General features: G+C 43.8%; 1 protein-coding gene across 1 annotated transcript in view; it reads left to right on the top strand.

Annotated features, from left to right (window-relative positions):
* Positions 1 to 19,745, top strand: part of TPK1 (thiamin pyrophosphokinase 1) — a 353,276-nt gene that overhangs the window by 226,272 nt on the left and 107,259 nt on the right. Inside the window, exon 6 of the mRNA XM_064169937.1 lies at positions 13,014 to 13,160. Within this exon, the coding sequence (XP_064026007.1) occupies positions 13,014 to 13,160 (147 nt within the window). The remainder of the gene's footprint in view (positions 1 to 13,013; positions 13,161 to 19,745) is intronic.

The raw sequence follows: 19,745 nt of genomic DNA on the forward strand, positions 1-19,745 counted from the left end.
AAGAAAATTGTGCTTGTACTGCAGATCTTAACTGCAGATGATAGCAGCCAGGGCATTTTTTACATCTTAGTTATGATTTCTTCCTCCTAAACTGAGATGCTTGTCAAGGATAAATGACAGGGGGGTTGACTATTGGTGAGATAGAGTCATAAAAGCACTTAGCAGTTTTCTGCTACACCCTTGAGTGCAGAAACACTGGGTTCAGAGAGAGCAGTTCCACAGCTTCGTAAACTGCCTTCCTCTGCTCCTTCAAGCAGTAGTTGAATCAATAAATTAACCTTTTTTCTGTGGCTTCTTTCTCTCCCCCCTTTTATCCTGTTCAAAGAAGCTTACTTAAGTAGTGCATATAAGGATACTTTCTTACTGGGTTTGGGTCTTACAGTTTTTTTTTCCATGAGATTTTCTCCCTTTTGGCACATTGTATGGCTTTTGAGCAGTCAAGAGAAACTGTAAGATTGGTCAAATCTTTTGAAACCGTGCTGGGTTTCTGCTTCTCACTTTTTCTTACCTAGAGAAGGAGTACTGGGGGCAGAGGATGGTAGTGCATGCATGCAAGGAGAAGATGTGTGGCTAGTGTGACACAGAAAAGTTTTAGCTCATAGTCCTGAGGTCTCACTGCCTTCTGCAGTCCTTTGACTTTCCCTAACTGTTAACTTTGGACCTCTTGTCTGATTCAGCAGCGTTCCAAAAGGGACAGAGGGGCTTACAGTAATTGCACACTTCACAAATGTTGTGTGAAAATGAATGTGGTAGTTTGAGCCTCTGTGCTTTTAAGAACACCACTGAGTTACAGCCTTCCAGGAGCTAGAGTGTCCAGGAGGTGTACTAGAAAGTGTAATCTTTGTATTTCATACCTATAAGTCCTGCCCCTCTATAAAACTGTCTGAAAAGTTGGATTCTCTCTCCTTTTTCCTTCTCTTCTCCCATGGGAGGCACCTCTCATCTGCTGGTATTTTTACTGCACAGGTATGACCTAGGCATGGGGGTGTAGTTTGGCCTTCAGAATCACAGAAGGTTAGAGGCTGGAAGAAACCTTGAAAGCTCATCCAGTCCAACCCCCCTGCCAGAGCAGGATCAGCTATAGCAGATTACTCAGGAACGCATCCAGGCAGGTTTTGAAAGTCTCCAGAGAAGGAGACTCCACAACCTCTCTGGGCAGCCTGTTCCAGTGCTCTGTCACCCTCACTGTAAAGAAGTTTCTCCTCATGTAGAGGTGAAATCTTCTATAGTCCAATTTGTAGCCATTGCTCCTTGTCTCGTTGCTGCTGACCAGAGAAAAGAGATTAGCCCCGGCCACTTGACACCCACCCCTCAGATATTGGTACACATGGATAAGATCTCTTAGTTTTGTCCCCTCCAGACTAAACAGCCTCTGATTTCTCAGTCACTCTCCAAATGGGAGATGCTCAAGTCCCCCAGTCATCCTCTTGGCTCTCTGCTGGACCCTTTCCAGCAAGTCCCTGTCTGCATCGAACTGGGGAGCCCAAAACTGGACACAATATTCCAGGTGTGGTCTCACCAGGGCAGAGTAGAGGTGGAGAAGAACCTCCCTCTGATGCTTGCGCTGTTCTCTTTTCAATCAGCTATCTTTTACTTTCACTTCACCACTGCTGAAGAGGAGGCTGGGGAGGAGATCTCTTCCACTTGCCAAAGAACCTCCCTTTTAAACAACCAAACAACAAAGCACTGAACAATTAAAGCTGAATATTTTGCGCCAATTAAATGCGAGCATAAAATGTTTACAGCTTCACAAGTGCCTCCAGTTTAAGAAATCATGCTTCATTTCTTTTTAAGTGCATGGCTAAATTTATATGGGCTGGAGGACAGTGTAGCAAAATAAAATAGATTTTGTAATGGGGTGTAAGCTGACATTATTCAGGCTATGCTTAGTTTGCCTGCTATAAATAACTGAACCTGCTCTGAAGAGGAAAATTGGTATCCGAGATCCTAACCTGCTTCCTTTTGCTATGGAATGTCCTCAGCCTCTTAGAAACAAATGTATGTATTTGAGAGTTCTTTCTGCAAATCTGTACTCCCATGGAAAAAATCATAATAATTCTGTCCTGCCCAAGTGTTCAGTAAAATCACTCAAAAGAGGAAGCATTCATACAATAGGACCTGAGGGACCCAGGAAGAATTTTCCATCTTTAGTTTCAGGGCTTATATCTGTCCCTTGAGTATAATAGGACAGGCTATTATCCCCTTGTTCATCATGAAGATTAATGTTCAGAGCAGCTGAAAATATTACTGTTCTGTTGGGACCCATTGGGAGATCATCAGACCTGTGTGAACCCAAGTTTAAACTTTTTAAATAGAAGAGCTAAAGTCTCATCCTATTTAGGCACAAAAGCCTCTTTTGCTATTATCTCCTCTGCAGTGCTGCTACGAGAGCATGAGGATGCCCTGCAGCCCTGAGTTATTTGTAGGGGAAGCACCTGAGCCATTAGCTCTTAATCAGATCAACTGAAAACAATTAAAAGTTAAATAGCATTCAATCTTTAATGGAAATGGAGGTTGTTTGCTTTACATTTCCTTGTCTGTATTTTGTAGGGAATGGGTTCCCTTAAAATTCTGTGACTCTTCCTTAAAATTTGATACCTACATTTAATGTGACAGACTAGAAATAAAAATAGGCAGAAAATTAGGTTTAAATGTAGTTTGGGAAGCCACAGGAAAAGCTCTCAGCTCTCACAATGTTCATAGACTCACTAAATTGTTTTCTTTGGAACAGACCTTTGAGATCATCAAGTCCAACCATTCTCACCAAGTCTGATGCTAAACCATGCCCCTCAGCACCACATTTCTTCCTCTATGAAACACCTCCAGGGATGGGGATTCAACCACCTCCTTGGGCAGCCTGTTCCATTTTCCTATAAACCTTTCAGTGAAGAAGATTCTTTTTATATCTAATCTAAACCTTCCCTGGTGCAATTCGAGGCCATTTTTTCCCTCTTATTCTGTCACTTGCTACTAGGGAGAAGAGACCAACACCTACCTAGCTCCAGCCTCCTTCTAGGAAGTTCTAGAGGGCATTGAAGTCTCCCCTCAGCCTCCTTTTCTCCAGACTAAGTAACTCCAATTCCTTCAGCTGCTACTCATTGGATCTGTTCTCCAGACCCTTCATCAGTTTTGTTGCTATTCTCTGGACACACTCCAGCACCTCAATGTCTGTCTTGTAATGAGGGGCCCAAAACTGAACCCAGTACTCAAGGTGTGGCCTCACCAGTGCTGAGTATATGGGGACAATCACTTCCCTGGCCCTGCTGGCCACTCTGTTGCTGATCCATGCCATCATGTCGTTGGCTTTCTTGGCCATCTGGCCACTTGTTGGCTCATGTTGTGAACTGGTTGTGAGCAAGTCCCCTCAACTCATTCTCTGTTGCACGGTTTCCAGCCCCTCTGCCTCTAACCTGGAGAGTTGCTGGGGTTGTGACCAAAGTGCAGGACCCAGTACTTGGCTTTGTTGAAGTTCATACAACTGACCTTGGCTAATTGATCCAGCCTGTCTAGGTCCCTCTCTGAAGTCTTCCTATGCTCAAACAGATCAGTTATTGAAGTTGGCTTTCTCAGTTCATCTGTGGGCTGCTGATGAAATGTTTCGTACAGGAGCCTTTGCTTACACAAAATCTACCTCACTGCCTTGAAATGCCACAGGTTTGTTTTGTATCCTTTGTAGGCTTTTGAAGTGTTCTGGACCAGTGTCTGGGTAGAGGCTGAAACCAAACCACAGAAAGGTGCGGTGGGAAAGAAAAAAGAGAGGTTCATGAACTGTGCCCACAGTGAAGGGAAACGTGTAAGTGGAACAGCCCTGGGAGCTCTGAGAGGAGTGTGGGAGGAGGAGGTTCAGGCATGTCCCTGACAGTGATTTGCCTGGAGATCCCTCCTGAGGGAGCTGTGACCTGTGGGGAGCCCACACTGGAGCAGGTGTCCCCTCTGTAATCTGTGGATGACAGTGGTGGAGCACATATCCACACTGTGGCTAGTAGAGAACCCCTGATGCTGAAGGAAGTGAACGTGCTCAGTAGGAAGCTGCAGCCCGTGGAGAGGAGCCCAAGCAGGAGCTGGTTTCTGGCAGGAGCTACAGCCTGGTGGTCCTAGGCTGGAGGAGTTTGTTTCTGAAGGAATGTCCCCCCAGAGAGGACCTCATGCTGTATCAGTGGAACAGCATGGGAAAGGAGAGGCAGAAAGGAGCTGCGATGGACTGACTGCAGCCCACGTTCCCTTGGGAGGGTGGAGATACAGGAGGCAGGAATGGTGAAATGAAGTAGGGCCTGAGAAAAAGAGAAGTGGAGGAAAGGTGGGTTTTGGTTTGCCTTTTTATTCCCTCTCTAACTTGATTTTTAATTGGCTATAAATTAAATTAATTTTCCCTAAGTCAAATCTGTTTTGCTTGTGATGATAATTGGTAATTAACAATCTCCCTGTCCTTGTCTCAACCCATGAGCTTTTTCATCTTATTTTCTCCTTCTGTCCCTGTGAGGGAGCACTTGGGGTGGGCATCTGGCTGCCAGGCAAGGTTAAGGCACCAGAGGCACACAAAGGAAGTCAAGGAGAAGCCAGCAGTGCTCCTGGAGGTGTACAAAAGCACACATGCTCTCCTTGATGTGTGTCCTGGGTTATATATCCTGTTTGTAGGCTAGCAGGAAGAATGTACAGTGTCTCTGATCCATCAAGTCCTGAGTAGCCAGGGACCTTCCTCTACCAGATTGCAGCAGGAGCCACGACCAAAGCAAAGATCTCTCATCTGCAATGAGATCTGTGTTCCTTTGAGGGAATAACAAGGCCTTGGGAACTTGGGACTTTTTACAAAGGCCTGTTGTGATAAGAGGGAGTTGATTTAAGATTGGGAAGGGTGAACTCAGACTGGATATTAGAAAAAAACTCTTTACAGTGAGGGTGGTGAGATGCTGGAACAAGTTGCTCAGGGAGGTCATGGTTGCTCCCTCTCTGGAGGTGTTCAAAGCCAGGTTGGATGAGCCCTTGAGCAATCTGGCTTCGTGGAAGGTGTCCATGCCCATGGTGTGGGAGTTGGAGCTAGATGATCTTTAAGGTCTCCTCCAATCCAAACTGTTCTATGAATCTGTGAACAACAGAGGCATTTAGGGAGAATCATCGCAGCAAAAAGCCTCTTCCCTGTGCAGTTTCCTCACCACCTTCTAACCCTGCAAACCTGGGTCAAGCTTCAGCACAGGCTGCAGGCTGGCTCTGGTTGAAGGGTGTGGAATGACAGGCATCAGGGTAATGGGGTGGGAGTCCTCTGCTGGTAGAAAAGTGCTGGGTTGTAGTTGTATTGTCCTGCCGAGCTTGTGCCAGCATGGAGATGTGTTGGAGGGAGGGGAGGGAAGGCTACTTCAGTAACAACTGACAGCCAGAGCTAAGTGAAGTGTCAAATAAAAACCTCATGATGAACAGATACTGTTGAAGAAGATAGGATTACTTTTTCCCCTCCCTTAAGCTGTTCAATGATGGGAAGGTTTAGTTTGGTTGTCTTTTACTCCTGGAGGCAGTATCCAAAGAGATTAAAAACACAGCATGTGCCAAATGCAGCTTTTGGCACTGGGCATGAGTGAATATGAGATCATTAAAGAGATTTTCTAGACTGTTTTAAGGTAATCTGTTGCAGGCCTGTTGCTAATGCAGATCCAGGGCTCACTTTCTTAGGGATGTGACAGCTGTCTGCACTTCTGTGGGGGTGATAGCACAGTGTACACTGTGGATAGCAGTGTTCTGGCTGTGGGAACAGAAAGGTCAGCCTGCTGCTGTGGGTGTCTTTTCATACAGTTTGAAAAGCTGAGAAGATGTTCTGATTTTTCAGAAGACACATGATTGATGGTTCTGGAATCCTTGTTCGTGCACCGAATAAATATGGCAGGGTAACAAGCCAGCAACACATTTTCCTCCAAAGCCTCAGTGAGCAGAGTTTTAGTGCACTTTTGCCTGCTCACAATAGCACCATAAGAGTCTGGAGTAGGGACAAGCTCTTCACCCAGAAAATTTGAGGCAATAAGGAATGCCACTGACCCTGATCTCGTGCTCAGCACGAATTGTAGAGCTGCGCTCCAGCTGAGCAGCAGTAGCAGGGTGGGAGTTACTGCTGTGCATGCTCTACCTGAGGCACAGGGAGTGCTGTTTGATCAAGGTCAGCACAAGAGCAGGCAGCCAAATTCAGATTGCTGGGAATTCATCAGTTCATGTGGATTTTGTAGATTAGCTTTCTCTAAGTAAGAATAAAGTCAATGGTTATGAAGTTTATGTTCCAAAAAAAAAATGATGCCAGCTGATGTTATATACACCATCAAATGTTCCATTTACCTGCAGGAGAGGGTAGAGCCAGAACACTGAAATCAAATCAAATCATTGGACCAGTGATGTAAACACAAGGTAATAGGAGAACCAAGATGAAAATGTTTCCAGCTACTCAAATCTGTGACTGGATTTGGAGATTTTTTTCCCTTTTCTATCTCAGCAGCAAACAGGTTGCTTATTTTAAGCAGGCAAATGCAATCTGTCTGCATGGTTATTGTCATTAGCAGGCAGAATTAACCTCTCATTTGAAGTAAAAAGGGTTACGAGTAGAGGAAGTACTTGGATAAAAACGTAATGAAATGAACATAAGAAGTAAGAAATGCTTTGTGAAGGAGCTGGAACAATATAACACAGAGATTAATGGAATCAGTGAGGTGACAACCAAACTGATTGAAGATTATCATCTCAGGTGCATAGACAGGACAGCAGCCTTCAGCTGAGAGCTCTTGTTCCCCTGAAGTGTCAGAGAGCTGAAGCAATTATCAAATTCTAGCTAGAGTGAAAATGATTCCACCTGAGCATAGTTCAGATGCTGCTGCATGGCCTGGCACATCATTCCCATAGGAAATGAATGCTACAGCTTTTATGTAAAACACAGAGCTCAAGAGTGTAAGCAACTCAGACAGTACTTCCCTATGTGTTCAGCACTTGGTTGCTGCATTGCCTTAGGAAGAAGAAGAAGAAAAAGGTTTTTCTTACAAACTGGTCAAAAGTGATAGTCTCAGTAATAAGTAATAAAGTAATAATAAATGTAGCATCCACACTGCTACCTAATTGTTTGCTTTTCAGTAGATACTTCAATGTAGATGTATCTCAGTGTATAATAGACTTCAGCATACTACACATCTTATTACAGTGATTTTATTCTCTGTATCATGTTCTTCCAAAATCTTAAAGGAATAAGCTTTTGAAAGGTAGGAAATTAGGAAAGGCTGTGAAAACCAATAAGGTACCACTGGAATGAGAAGGTGACAAAAGGGAGCTGTATTTCTGTCAGATTCAGTATCTGACCTGTAATTGGCATAGGAATATCTTAGGTTTTAACAGTGGGCAGTCTCAGAAGGAGGGAGGTTTATTCGAGGCCGCAGATCACTTGTCACTTCTTAATTACTGTTGCCTTTTTTTTAACCCTTTCAGTGGGGTCTTTTTTGCTGTTCATTCAGTGCTGCTGATTGTTACCAGTAGATGTGCTACCTTTTAGCTGCCCACCTCTGTGAGACATAAGCATGGCTACTTGCAAGTTGTCTGCCTGACAGTGAGATCTTGTGGAAGAAGGTCCCTTGAGTTGTCTGTCCAGAGTCCTACCTGTATCCCGGGGAGTACTTGAGATAATGAGCACAGTTTTGCAGAAGTGGGTGCTAAGTGCTGTCAGTTCAAGCCTTGGAGTCAGCTCTTATGTGAAAAAACAGTCTGAGGCAATGAAACAGGTGAAGAGTCTGCAGAACAGTCTTGTAAGGAGTGGCTGAGAGAATTGGGGTTGTTTAGTATGGAGGAAAGGAGGCTAAGGGGAGACCTCATTGCTCTCTACAGCTTCCTCAAAGGAGGTTCTAGCAAGAATGGTTTTGGTCTCTCCTCCCTGATACAAGTGATGGGATGAGAGGAAATGCCCTCCCTCAGGCTGTGCCAGGGGAGGTATAGGTTGGATGTTAGAAACTTCTTCACTGACAGGGCTTTCAAACGCTGGAACAGGCTCCCCAGGGAGGCAATTGAATCCCCATCCCTGGAGATATCAGAGGCAGAGATGTGATGCTGAGGGACATGGTTTAGCACCAGCCTTGGTAGACCTAGGAAATGGTTGGACCTGCTGATCTTAAAGGTCATTTCAAGCCAAAATAATTGCACAGTTCTATGATGCTGTGTCATGGTGATGCTGGTATGACAAAGCTAGATACTGCACTCTTTTCACCCACCCCAGGCAGTTCCCAGTTTCCTGTGTTCTTTCACCCTGCTTCTTCAAGACGTGTTCTTCAGTAACATGCTGAAAATCATCTGTGTCTCTAACCCATCCATACCAGAAAGAGGAATCTCAGCTGGACTTATTTGCACAGGAAGACATTTAGCAAGCCTGCAAAACAGTGTGCAGCAAAGTTGTCCATTTCAGTGATATCTGTCAGAGTGGAAGCAAGAACTCGAGCAATTCTGTTCTGTCATGGTGGCAGCCCCAGCTCCCCTTGCTTACAGCACCTTCTAAATTACAGTGTAGGGGAGAAGGAAGAAACACATCTCTACCTTGTCAGTACTGGGTCTTTCTTTATGTCTCCCTTCTCCTTTTAACTGCCCTGCTGTTTGGTAATGACTCCTAAAACTCTTTCAGGAGATAATAGTGTATAAATTTATCATTTAAAGGCAACTGGATCCCACCCTTAAATCATGGAGTCGTTTTGGTTGGAAAAGACCTTTGACATCATCAAGTCCAGCTGTTCCCTAACTCTGCCAAGGCTGGTGCTGAACCATATTCTTCAGCACCACATTAGAGGAAACTTTCTCCCTGAAAGGGCTCTCAAAAACGGAACAGGCTTCTCAGAGGGGGTCAAATCTCCATCCCAGGACGTGTTTCAAAGATGCAGGGATGCGGTGCTGAAGGACATGGTTTAGCACCACCTTTGGTCTTCAACTCTTTCTAAATTAAAGCTCAAGAACCCTCAAAGATGCTATGCAGGATGTTTAAGTTAAGTTAGAACTGTGCCTCCAGTGATCTAAGCCTTGGTCTTCAACTCATTCTAAATTAAAGCCCAAGAACCTTTAAAGATGCTATGCAGGATGTTTAAGTGAGGTTATAACTGTGCCTCCAGTGATCTAAGCCTTGGTCTTCATCTCTTTCTAAATTAAAGCTCAAGAACCCTCAGAGATGCTATGCAGGATGTTTAAGTGAGGTTAGAACTGTGCCTTCAGTGATCTAAGCCTTGGTCTTCAACTCTTTCTAAATTAAAGCTGGAGAGCTCTTAAAGATGCTGTGCAAGGTGTTTGAGTCTGGTTAAAGCTGCATCTCCAGCGATCTAAGCTATTCTTTGTAGTTGTTAGTGATTTCATATACCTTTCTTTTTTTAAAGAAAAGGAGATGAATGCCACTGGATGAAAACAAATTCTGTAAGGTGACAGGGCATTGAAGTGAGACATGGACATTTCAGCTGAAGTGCAATTAGTTAAATGCTACCTGCTGGGCTGATTAGCAGTAACAGTGTAATTCTCTAGCCTGTGTTATACAGGAAATCATAGTAGAAAAAAAAATGAATGTTCTTTCCTCACTGTAGTGTGAGGATATATAAATGTCCTATGCTTAGGTATTCACTTCATCTTGGGTTTTGGAATGACCAGGAGTCGTAAGTGTGCTTTCAGAGCACATCCATCTCCTTAAGTGCTTGGCAGAGAGCTACTGGAGCAGTGATTGCAGGGAAGGAGCTGATTGTTCTGTTAGTTTTTGTGACTTTTGTGTTGAGGGTTGTTGTTTTCTTTTTAATAGAGGTGAAAGCTCTGTTAGTATGAAAAGGGTCTTGAGTTTTTTTTCTTGAGCTTAGCCTCTGTGTATTTTTGTAAAATAAACCAAGACCTTCAGATAGAGGCTTGAGAAGTTGTGCGGTGTCTGGATGCCTGTCACTGCTGCTGGAACTGTCAGCTGTCAGAGAAGTGCAGGATTTCATCTTGTCTCTCTGCCTGCTCCTCTCATCTGGCTGGTTTCTCTGCATACCTGTCAAATACTTGTGTTTTCCCCTTGCAGGCTCCATGCAAACCCTAAAAAATAGCTGCATTCCCTTTTCAAGTAACTTTGTTAGGCTTCTCCCAACACACCACAACCCCAAACCTCTGTTCTATGAATGCCTTTTTTCAGCAGATCTACTCCATGCTAGGTTTGGGTTATTTTCCTGGGAGCCTATCCACACAATCACTGTTCTGCTGCTATTGGATGAGGAGTAGGGTTTCAGGATCACTTCTGTCATGCTTTCAAATACTGAAGTTTTTTTGTTGTTGTATCTTTCTTCAACATGCAGTGCTCTGGCAATCTCTCTCACAAAAAGCTGTAGTCAGATGCATAAAATAAGGCCTGTACTTTCCAGAAAGCACATGTGTGTGGATAACAGAGCAGGATTCTTCTGACTTTTACAAGGGAATTACAACCTTTGTAAGGGGAATCACACCTCTTCTAAGGCCAGTGGCAGCCTGGGCCGCATCAAAAGAGGCATGACCAGCAGATCTGGAGTGATTCTGCTCTGGTGAGACCTCACCTGGAGTACTACATCCAGCTCTGGGGCCCTCAACGCAGGAAGGACATGGACTTGATGGAGTGGCTCTACAGGAGTGCCACAAAGATGATTAGGACAGGCCTCAGCCTGGGGTTGGGGTTGTTCAGCCTGGAGAAGAGAAGGCGCCAGGGAGACCTAATAGCAACCTTCCAGTACCTGAAGGGGTCCTACAAGAAGGCTGGAGAGAGACTGTTCAATGATAGAATGAGGGGCAATGGTTTTTAATTAGAGATGAGTAGATTCAGATTGGTTATTGGGAACAAATTCTTTACCATGAGTGTGGTGGAACATTGGAACAGGTTGTCCCGGGAGGTACTTGAAGCCCTGCCCCTGGAGATATTCAAGGTTTGGCTCAACAAGGCTCTGGGTAACTTGATCGAATGGAGGATGTCCCTGCTCACTACTGGACTACATCACTACAACTCCCTTCCAATCCAACCATTCAACTCTGTGAATCTTACTGCATCGTTTTAATTACGTGTCAGAAGGATGTTTGTGTTTTCTTACCTTTTAAGTTGCAGTGAACATCAAAGCCAAACCAAACAAGTTCATGGGGAATCCCTATCCCTGACAAAAAGAGGCAGAGATGTGATGCTGAGTGACATGGTGTAGCATTAGCCTTGGTAGAGTTAGAGAATGATTGGACTCATGATCTTCAAAGTCTTTTCCAACTGAAGTGTTTCTGTGATTCCATGTTTGGGGAGCCATATATATGAAGAAACTCTACAACAGTCTTTCAGTTTTTGAAGGCTGGGCTAGACTGGGCTGATATTTAAGCTTCACACTGCTTACAAGAAGAGCAGCATGCATGTAGATCCCGATCCTTAGCAAGAGCCACCTTAACTTCTTTGTAGTTCCAGGTGAACAGCCTATCCTGGGGAGGGGTGAGGGGGAAGCATTTGCACTGCTAGTTGTCTGGTGGGGAACTGGCATTGGTGAGTCCTCTAAGTCATACTGCTTTTGGAGAATTGATCCACCCTTTCAAACCACAATCACCAGTCAGACAAAAGTAGTTTACTTCTGTGCTGGAATCAATCAAATGAAAATGTATAGTGACTTAGCTGGGGACATGTGTGTTTGCCTGTTGCTGCTCTGCTACCTGCTTAAGGACAGGTTTTGCTACCATTATTATATTTCCTATAGGTTGTATGTTAGGTCTGTTTTCTGCACAGAAAACACATGCTGTCTGTAGCACAAGAGCAGCTTTTTTGTTTAAGTGTTTGCTGCTGATATAATGAGTTACATTGATCCCTTCTGGCTTCTCAAGTATTGTCCTGATGGTGATAGAAAGGTGGCGTAATTCTTCACTAAAAGGAAGAGAGCTTAATTTTCTTGCAAACTAATATTCAGCAGAATCATAAAGCCCTAGCCCTGGTAATAAAAATAGAAGCTGATGCTGTTAATACATCATTCCAGATACTTAGAGCACTGTTATGTGGCTCCTGGGTTGAGTAAAACTTCCTATTGTCATAGTGGCCGTAGACCTGAGCCCTACTGAGCTGGAAACATTACCAGATGAGCATTCAAGGCAGCTTCTAAAGACTTTAGAGCTGTGTTGCTGCTCTAGCTGTGACTTACTCAAATGTAGCTTTCTAAAAATACAATTACTGACCATAACTGATCCACAGTATGAAAGTAATAATAATAATAATGCTTTGCTGTAATAATACCTGGTGACCTTTTATCTGAGGACTCAAAATCTCTTAAGCAAAGCTTTTAAATACTCCCCTTTTTCTTATAGTGAATGAAGTGTTCAGAGTCTTGATGGAGTGTGAGAGAAATGAGCTGCAGCAGCCATGGCCTATTGCAATCAGGCTCTGTGCAGGGCTGGGACTGGGAGCAGGGAATCACTACTGTCCCTGTCCCTGACAGCTGGGAGGCGATGTCCCAGTTGCTTGGGGTAGAACTTCCTACCTCAGTAGTACTTTTAATCTTGAGCAGAGCCAGCCTGTGAGTGGGATTGCTTGTACATTAAAATGCTGTGTGGCAGGGACAAGAATGACATATAATAGCCCTAACCTGAAATTTCCTTTGTTCACTCTAAACTGTGAGGATAATGCTGAAATGATGTTGAGATCTGGGGATGCTAAGGTTCAGTTATACCACACTTAGCTGAGGAGCTTGGAGGTGGAGTGATAGATCTTAGGCTCTATGTATTCAGGGCAGACAGATAAGTACCTGTGAAGACTGACCTGTATTTTAGAGAGCACGATAATCCATTTTAAAAGTACCACATGTGGGCCATGAATTTACTGAGCTTTAATGCTCAGTCTCAAGAATCACATCATGGTCTTTATCACTAATGGGAGTAAATAACTGTGTTTGACACTTGCTTTTGTGTAGTCAGTAGTTACTTTTTTCTTCTTCTTTTTTTTTTCTTCCCTCCAAAGTGATTCTATTGCTGAGTTTTAGGGTCTGGAGGTCATGCCAGGAAGTTTTCATAGTGACTGTTTTTGTTTTCTCTTCTAGGTTGATGTGATTGTGACTTTGGGTGGACTTGGAGGACGCTTTGACCAAATAATGGCGTCGGTGGAAACGCTTTTTCATGCAACAAATATTACTCCTTTTCCAGTGATAGTTATTCAGGAGTGCTCACTGATCCACCTGCTTCAACCTGTAAGTGTTGTGAAAAGTTACTTTATAATGAAATTATCTACCTCCCACCCTGACCCTCTATGTCTTGCACCATTGAATGCTCCTCCTGTTAATTGTGTTCTGTTAGGCCAGACACTAAATATAAAACTCCAAAATCCTGGAATGCTGGGAGTTGAAAGGGACTTCAGGCAGTCATTTAGTTCAAGCTCCCTGCTAAAGCACGATTGCCCAGGAATGGATCCAGGCAGGGTTTGAAATTCTCCAGAGAAGGAGGATTTCAGGGCAGCCTGCTCCAGGGCTCTGGCACCCTTACAGCTAAGAAGATTTTCCTTAAGTTTAAGTGAGACCTCCTGTTCTTTAGATTGTGCCTATTGTCCCTTGTTCTGTCACTGGGAAGAGCCCAGCCCTGTCCTCTTGGGCCCTACCCTTTAAATATTGATCAGCATTGGTAAGATCTCTGCTCAGTTTGCTCTTTTCCAGGCTAAACAGACCCAGGTGTCTCAGCCTTTCCTCCTCACAGAGACACTCCAGTCCCCTTAGCATCTCTGTAGCTTCCCTGAACTCTCTCCAATAGTTGCCTATCTTTTGTGCTCTGCATTCCCTCCTTGGAGGAGATTGTGTTAAATTTGTCCAGGATAGATTTGTTTATAATCACAGGAAGGGAAGGTATGAAGACTGAATTTGGGTAAGTATGAGACTTTAATTCTATTGGAAAAAAAAAGAGAGAAGTTTAAGCTGTTAAATTAGATTCCAGGATGTTTAAATTTAGCACACAGCCATTATGCAAGTTGAGTAGCAATAAGGGTGTCTGCAGAGAGGGATACAAAAGGAAGAGGTAAAAGGAAGATACGAGGGAGTTCCTGACAAATGTGTCAGGCAGAGCTCTTCTGCTGGCTGAGTGGTGCAGTCCATTATGATGGGAATCCAGCTAGCATCAAAGAGGGAATTTGTTTAAGATGTATTATTTTCCTCGTTTTTCAGGCCTGTTATTCCATTTATTGATTCATAAAGAGCAAGCACAAAAGCTCTTGCTGGGCTTCTGCTGCTAAGATTTAAATTAAAGGCAAATCTAAGCATCCAAGAGTCTTCTCTAACAGTGATTCATTCGTTTGTTTAGAAATATCTTTTCCTGATGTCAAGGTTTCTAGAAGCTTAACTATCTCATTTTACCTCAGAAAGCTTATTTCATTGAAATAACATTCACAGCTAAATCTGACAAAGCCCTGCACCACACATGCTTCACTGCAGTTGGAGAAAAGCGTTAATAAGGTTCCGTGAGATTATAGATTTAAATCCATGGGGGCAGAAGCTGCATTAACAACTTGGAAGCACCACGTCTGCAGAAAAGGTGGTAGGCATAGGAGCTCATTTGCCACTATGAGGAGGAATGTCTCTGATCACCTATTGCACAGCTAGATGGAGAGAGGCAGCAGAGTGAGAGGGAAAGGGGGCTAAAGCATAACTGTGCTAAAACGTGAGGAGTAACTCACCTGTGATCCATTTGGGAGTGCAGCACTCTGCTGACCACTGTCATTTCGTGTTTCATGTGTTAAGAACACAGTGAAAAGCTAAAATAAGATTGAGAATTCCCAGTTTAGCTTACAAAAAGCTTACTTTAGATGGAGAGACTTCTGATTCTTTTCATTCATCTTTCCCATAAGTGGCTTCAAAATGCAATGCCTAAGGTTGCTTTCAGAAGAGTCATCAATGAATCATTAAACCCTTTGCAACCTGGAAAAAAAAATCATCATCTGTGCATTTAAATAGAAATGAGAGGTTGCTGTTTGTTTGGGCTTGCTGGATATCTCTATATGTTTTGAGTTTAATACTGCTCTATGAGAAGCATTTGATGCTTTTTTGTGGTTGGGGAGGGTTCCACAGGAGATTATTTTGCTCTGCAGTTCCTGGCTGTCAGTCTGCCTTGCCAGTAACTGACATCTGTTACATCAGGCTATTTCTGGCATTCAGAAATAAAGGGCAGATAGAGGGAGCAGGCTGTTTAAGCAATCTTAGTGCTAACTTTGACACAAAATTACTTTCCATTGTTGGTTTAAACTTGTCACTGTCAGCATCTTCAGTCAGCTGTTGTGGTACCTCCAGATAGTAAAGTGAATCCTGCATAGTTGAGATGAAAATCGAGTGAGCAGTTTATACACTGAAAGAAAGGAGGATCCTAAGCTTGGAAGTTCTCTTTTTGGTATGGGCTTCCATGTGGCATTTGTACCTTGTTAACAGCCACAATCATGGCATTCTGTCTGTTTCCCCTCTCCCTTCTGTAATTTAAAGTGAAGGTAGGATGGAGCTGAACACAGCAGGAGACCCACTGACTTTCTGAAGTGCAGGTCTGGAAACTGTGCAACAAATGAAGCAAGGTTTTGAGATTTGAATGCTAATGCAAATGATAAAGTTAAGAGTATATTGCTTTTCCTATAAAATGTACATCTGAGACCTTTCTCTCTGGGGGAAGAAGAATATGATATTTTGTTGGATTCTTTGAATAAAATATAGGTGCAAGATATAATCATGCTCTTACTTCAAAATAGCATTAGCCCTCTGATGGCTATAGTGGGAGGCTACTGTTGGTTCTCTGTCATGTGTACCTAGGCAGAGACTGAAGTGTTTGGATAGAACAGATAATCTAGTAATCCCATAACAGCCCTAGGAAGGATAGAAAGGGGAATAAAAACTCAAGATGATGAATGTTTAGTTAAAAACATAGGAACAAAGAGGAGGATGGTGTGAGTAGATACCTAAGTACACCATAAAATCTAGTAAGGAATCACAGAGTCACAGAAAAGACCCTTGGGATCACCAAGTCCAACCAATAACCCTACTCTACAAGGTGCACCCTAAACTATATCCCCAAGCACCACATCCAAACAACTTTTAAAAACATCCAGGGTTGGTGACTCCACCACCTCCCTGGGCAACACATTCCAGTGCCTGACCAGTTTTGCTGGGAAAAACTATTTCCTAATGTCCAGTCTAAACCCACCCACTCACAGCTTGAGGCCATTCCCTCTTGCTCTATCACTGTTTACCTGTGAGAAGAGACCAGCAGCAGCCTCTCCTTTCAGGTAGCTGTAGACAATTGCATTGCACTGTTGATACGGAGGGGTAAAAAAAGTATCAGTATTAAACACACTTGTAAAGAGTCCACAGTGTTGTAGGCAGCAGGTTTATAGGCTTGCTCAAAGTCTTTGGGATAAACAGAAGAAGAAAGCATGGACAATGCCTGATTTGGGATCTACTGCAGATGACCAAGCAAGAGCTTTGTGAGAGTAGGCTGTGTTAAGCCAGGACAGAGGGGGAGAGTTACACCCCATAAACACCTTTCTAAGTGGACTCTAGGAAGAAATTTGGTGGTAGGCTGAGATCTGGGTATACATCTAGATACCTATATGTAGATAAATTAGTTCTGGTATAGGTGAAATTGCTACTCAATTATTTAAGAAAATAAATGAGGTGCACCTATGGAACAGCTTGAGCAATGAGAACATAATTTGTAACTATGGAAGTTGTAAGCTAACAGCTAGAGATTTTTCTCTCAGCTGAATGGAAAAGGGAAGCTAATGATGAATAACCTAAATTTAATGCTCACTCTTCAAAAATGCACAAAAATTCCTTTGAGCAGATACCCAACACAGTCGAAATCAGTGACAAAGTCACCAATTTAAAGTCTAAAGACTTTAAATTGCTTCAAAGTAAAGGCAAATAAGAAATTGAACTGCCTTAGGTATTGCCAACTCCAAAAAGTGTTAGTTTTTGTGTGCTGTGAAACACTAATTAGGATAGGAGTCAGAAACAGGGAGACTGCATAAAAACTTCAAGTGATGCTTGCTCTGAAGCCTTTTCTAATGTGATGATTGGAATTAAAAGACTTTTTAGAAGGAGAACAAAGAGGAGGGGAAGGAAAGGAAAATAAAGTATTTCTGTATCGATTTACAATCACAGAACCACAGAATGGTTTGGGTTGGAAGGGACTTTAAAGAACATTTAAATCTAACTCCCCTGCCATGGGCAGTGACACTGTCCACTAAGCCAACTTGCTCAAGGCCTCATCCAGCTTGCCTTTGAACACCTCCAGAGAGGGGGCCTCCACAGGCTCCCTAGGCATCCTGTTCTCATGCCTCACCATGCTCACTAAAGAATTTCTTCCTTACATCCAATCTAAATCTCCCCTTCTCAAGCTTCAATCCATTTCTTCTCATCCTATCAACACAAGCCCTTGAAAAAAGTTTCTCTCCAGCTTTCTTGTAGCCCCTCGCAGGTACTGGAAGGCTTCTCTAAGGTCTGCCTGGAGCCTTCTCCTTTCCAGGCTGAACAGTCCCAGCTCTCACAACCTGTCCCCATAGTGGAGGTGCTGCAGTCTTCTGAGCATCTGCATGGCCTCCACTGGATCCACTCTAGCATTTTGATGTCCTTCTTATGCTGAGGTCTCCGGAACAGGACACAGCAGTCGGGGTAGCGTCTCATGAGAGCAGAGCAGAGGGGCAGAATCACCTCCTTCATCCTCTTGGTCACCCTGCTTTTCGATGCAGCCTGAGACTTGTTGCTCATATTTCCATCTGTAGAGGGGAGAGAGAGGAGAGCCTGAATTCTTAATAAGGAGTAATCCCTCTTTATAAGCAGGACATTTGATGCAGCAGTCAGTACACTTTCTGCTTGGAGTTGTGGCCATATCAATTACTGTTAGAATATACCCTGGCTGAAGAGCTTTGTGCCCTCAGAGTCGTGTTTCTCATGCTGGCCATGCTCGATATGGCTGGCTTAGGGTTTCACATAGATACTTTCTCATTTTCTGCTTGTGTGCTTCTCAGGAGCACAGAAACATTAGCTTCTGTACACTGAGCATAAATTATCTTTTATCTCTCAGCTTTATGGCAGTTTGTAATACAGGCTAATAGGATTTATGACCAAGAAATGAGAAGATGTCCAGGAGTTAATGAGGCCTGTCTTTTACACTATTCTGAGCAGTTCAGCTTTCCCCACGCAGGATTCCAGCCCTGGGATGTAGAGAAGAATTGCTACCTGCACATGAAAATGTGTTACAGCAGCACAGTTTTGTCAGCTAGGTAACTCTTCTAAAGGACTGTGTGAATACTTTGATAACCCTTTTTCTTGGACACAGCTTTTCTTCTGACTGCACACCTGCCTGCCCTGGGAGGAATGATGAATAATTTAACATCATAGGTAGTCATCCAGCAGCTAAATATGGGCAACAAGAATCAGGAGTCCCATCCCTTATTCCTGCCTCTTTACTGCTGTTTCACTGAAGAGAAGTAAACTGTACAGTCTTCTGATCTCACAGCCTCCTAGTCTGTCAGTGGGATCAAACCCCAGGTCTTTCTCTGAATGGGTGCTGTGAGGCTCGTTTAGTTTTGCACCAAATGCTGTTAGATCCTGAGCTCTGAACTGATGTGGAACACAGTATTGTGGCAGTAAAGGCAACAGTGTTCCTAAGGCCCTTCAGTAATACTAGTGGTGTCATACACTAGGCTGTGCAGCTAATTAGTTAGCCTGGTCCCAAGCCCACTTTTAGTAGGAGCCGGCTACCAATCTTACAGAGAGTGCCCAGGCAACAGTTTGGGGTTAGCACAGACCAGTAGCTGCTTAGTAAGTATTTGGAGGGTTCTCTCTTAGAATCACATGACTGTTTCAGTTGGAAAACACCTTTAAGATCATGAGTCCAACCATTGTCTAACTCCACCAAGTCTGCTGCTAAACCATGTCCCTCAGCACCTCACGTCTGCCTCTTTGAAATACCTTCACAGATGGGGATTCAGCCACCTTCCTGGGGAGCCTGTTCCAGCCTTTGAGAACCATTTTTGTCAATAAATTTCTTCTAACAGCCAACCTGAACCTCCCCTGATGAAATTTCAGGCCATTTCCTCTCATCCTATCACTTGTTCATTGGGAGAAGAGACCAACACCCACCTCACTTCAACCTCCTTACTGGGAATTGTACAGAGACAGAAGATCTCCCCTCAGCCTCCTTTTCTCCAGACTTGACAACCCCAGGTCCCTCAGCTGCTCCTCACCAGACCTGCTATCCAAATCCTTCATTGCCCTTCTCTGGACATGCTCCAGTACCTCAGTGTTGTTCTTGGACCTTGACAGAGGCTGAGAAGTGAACCCAGTACACAAGGCATGGCCTCATGATTACTTGTCTTGAGGAGAAGACAGACATATACATATAACAGTTGGCAGTTGGCTTGAGGTCTGGAGGTAATTACCTGAATCATTTTGTAGATGCAGACTGAGTGCCTGGGCATAGAGATCCTCGTGTTTAGGTGGACCTTCCTGAGTTCTAGTTTGAGCCCACTGCCTCTTGTCCTGTCACTGGGCACCACTGAGAAGAGTCTAGCCCCATCCTTTATGTATTCATAAGCATTGAGAAGATCCCCTCTCAGTCCTCTCCAGGATGAGCAGTCCCAGGTCTCTTAGCCTTTCCTCCTCAGAGAGATGCTTCAGTCCCTTCAGCATCTTTATAGCCTCTGTTGTTCCATGTAACTCTTGGTCTGGGGAGCCCAGAACTGGGCACAGTACTCCAAAGGTGGCCTCACTGGAGCAGAGTAGAGGGATGTGGCTCTGGGCAATATGATC

Source organism: Pogoniulus pusillus, chromosome 32, assembly GCF_015220805.1.
Source record: "Pogoniulus pusillus isolate bPogPus1 chromosome 32, bPogPus1.pri, whole genome shotgun sequence".
Lineage (NCBI taxonomy): Eukaryota > Metazoa > Chordata > Aves > Piciformes > Lybiidae > Pogoniulus > Pogoniulus pusillus.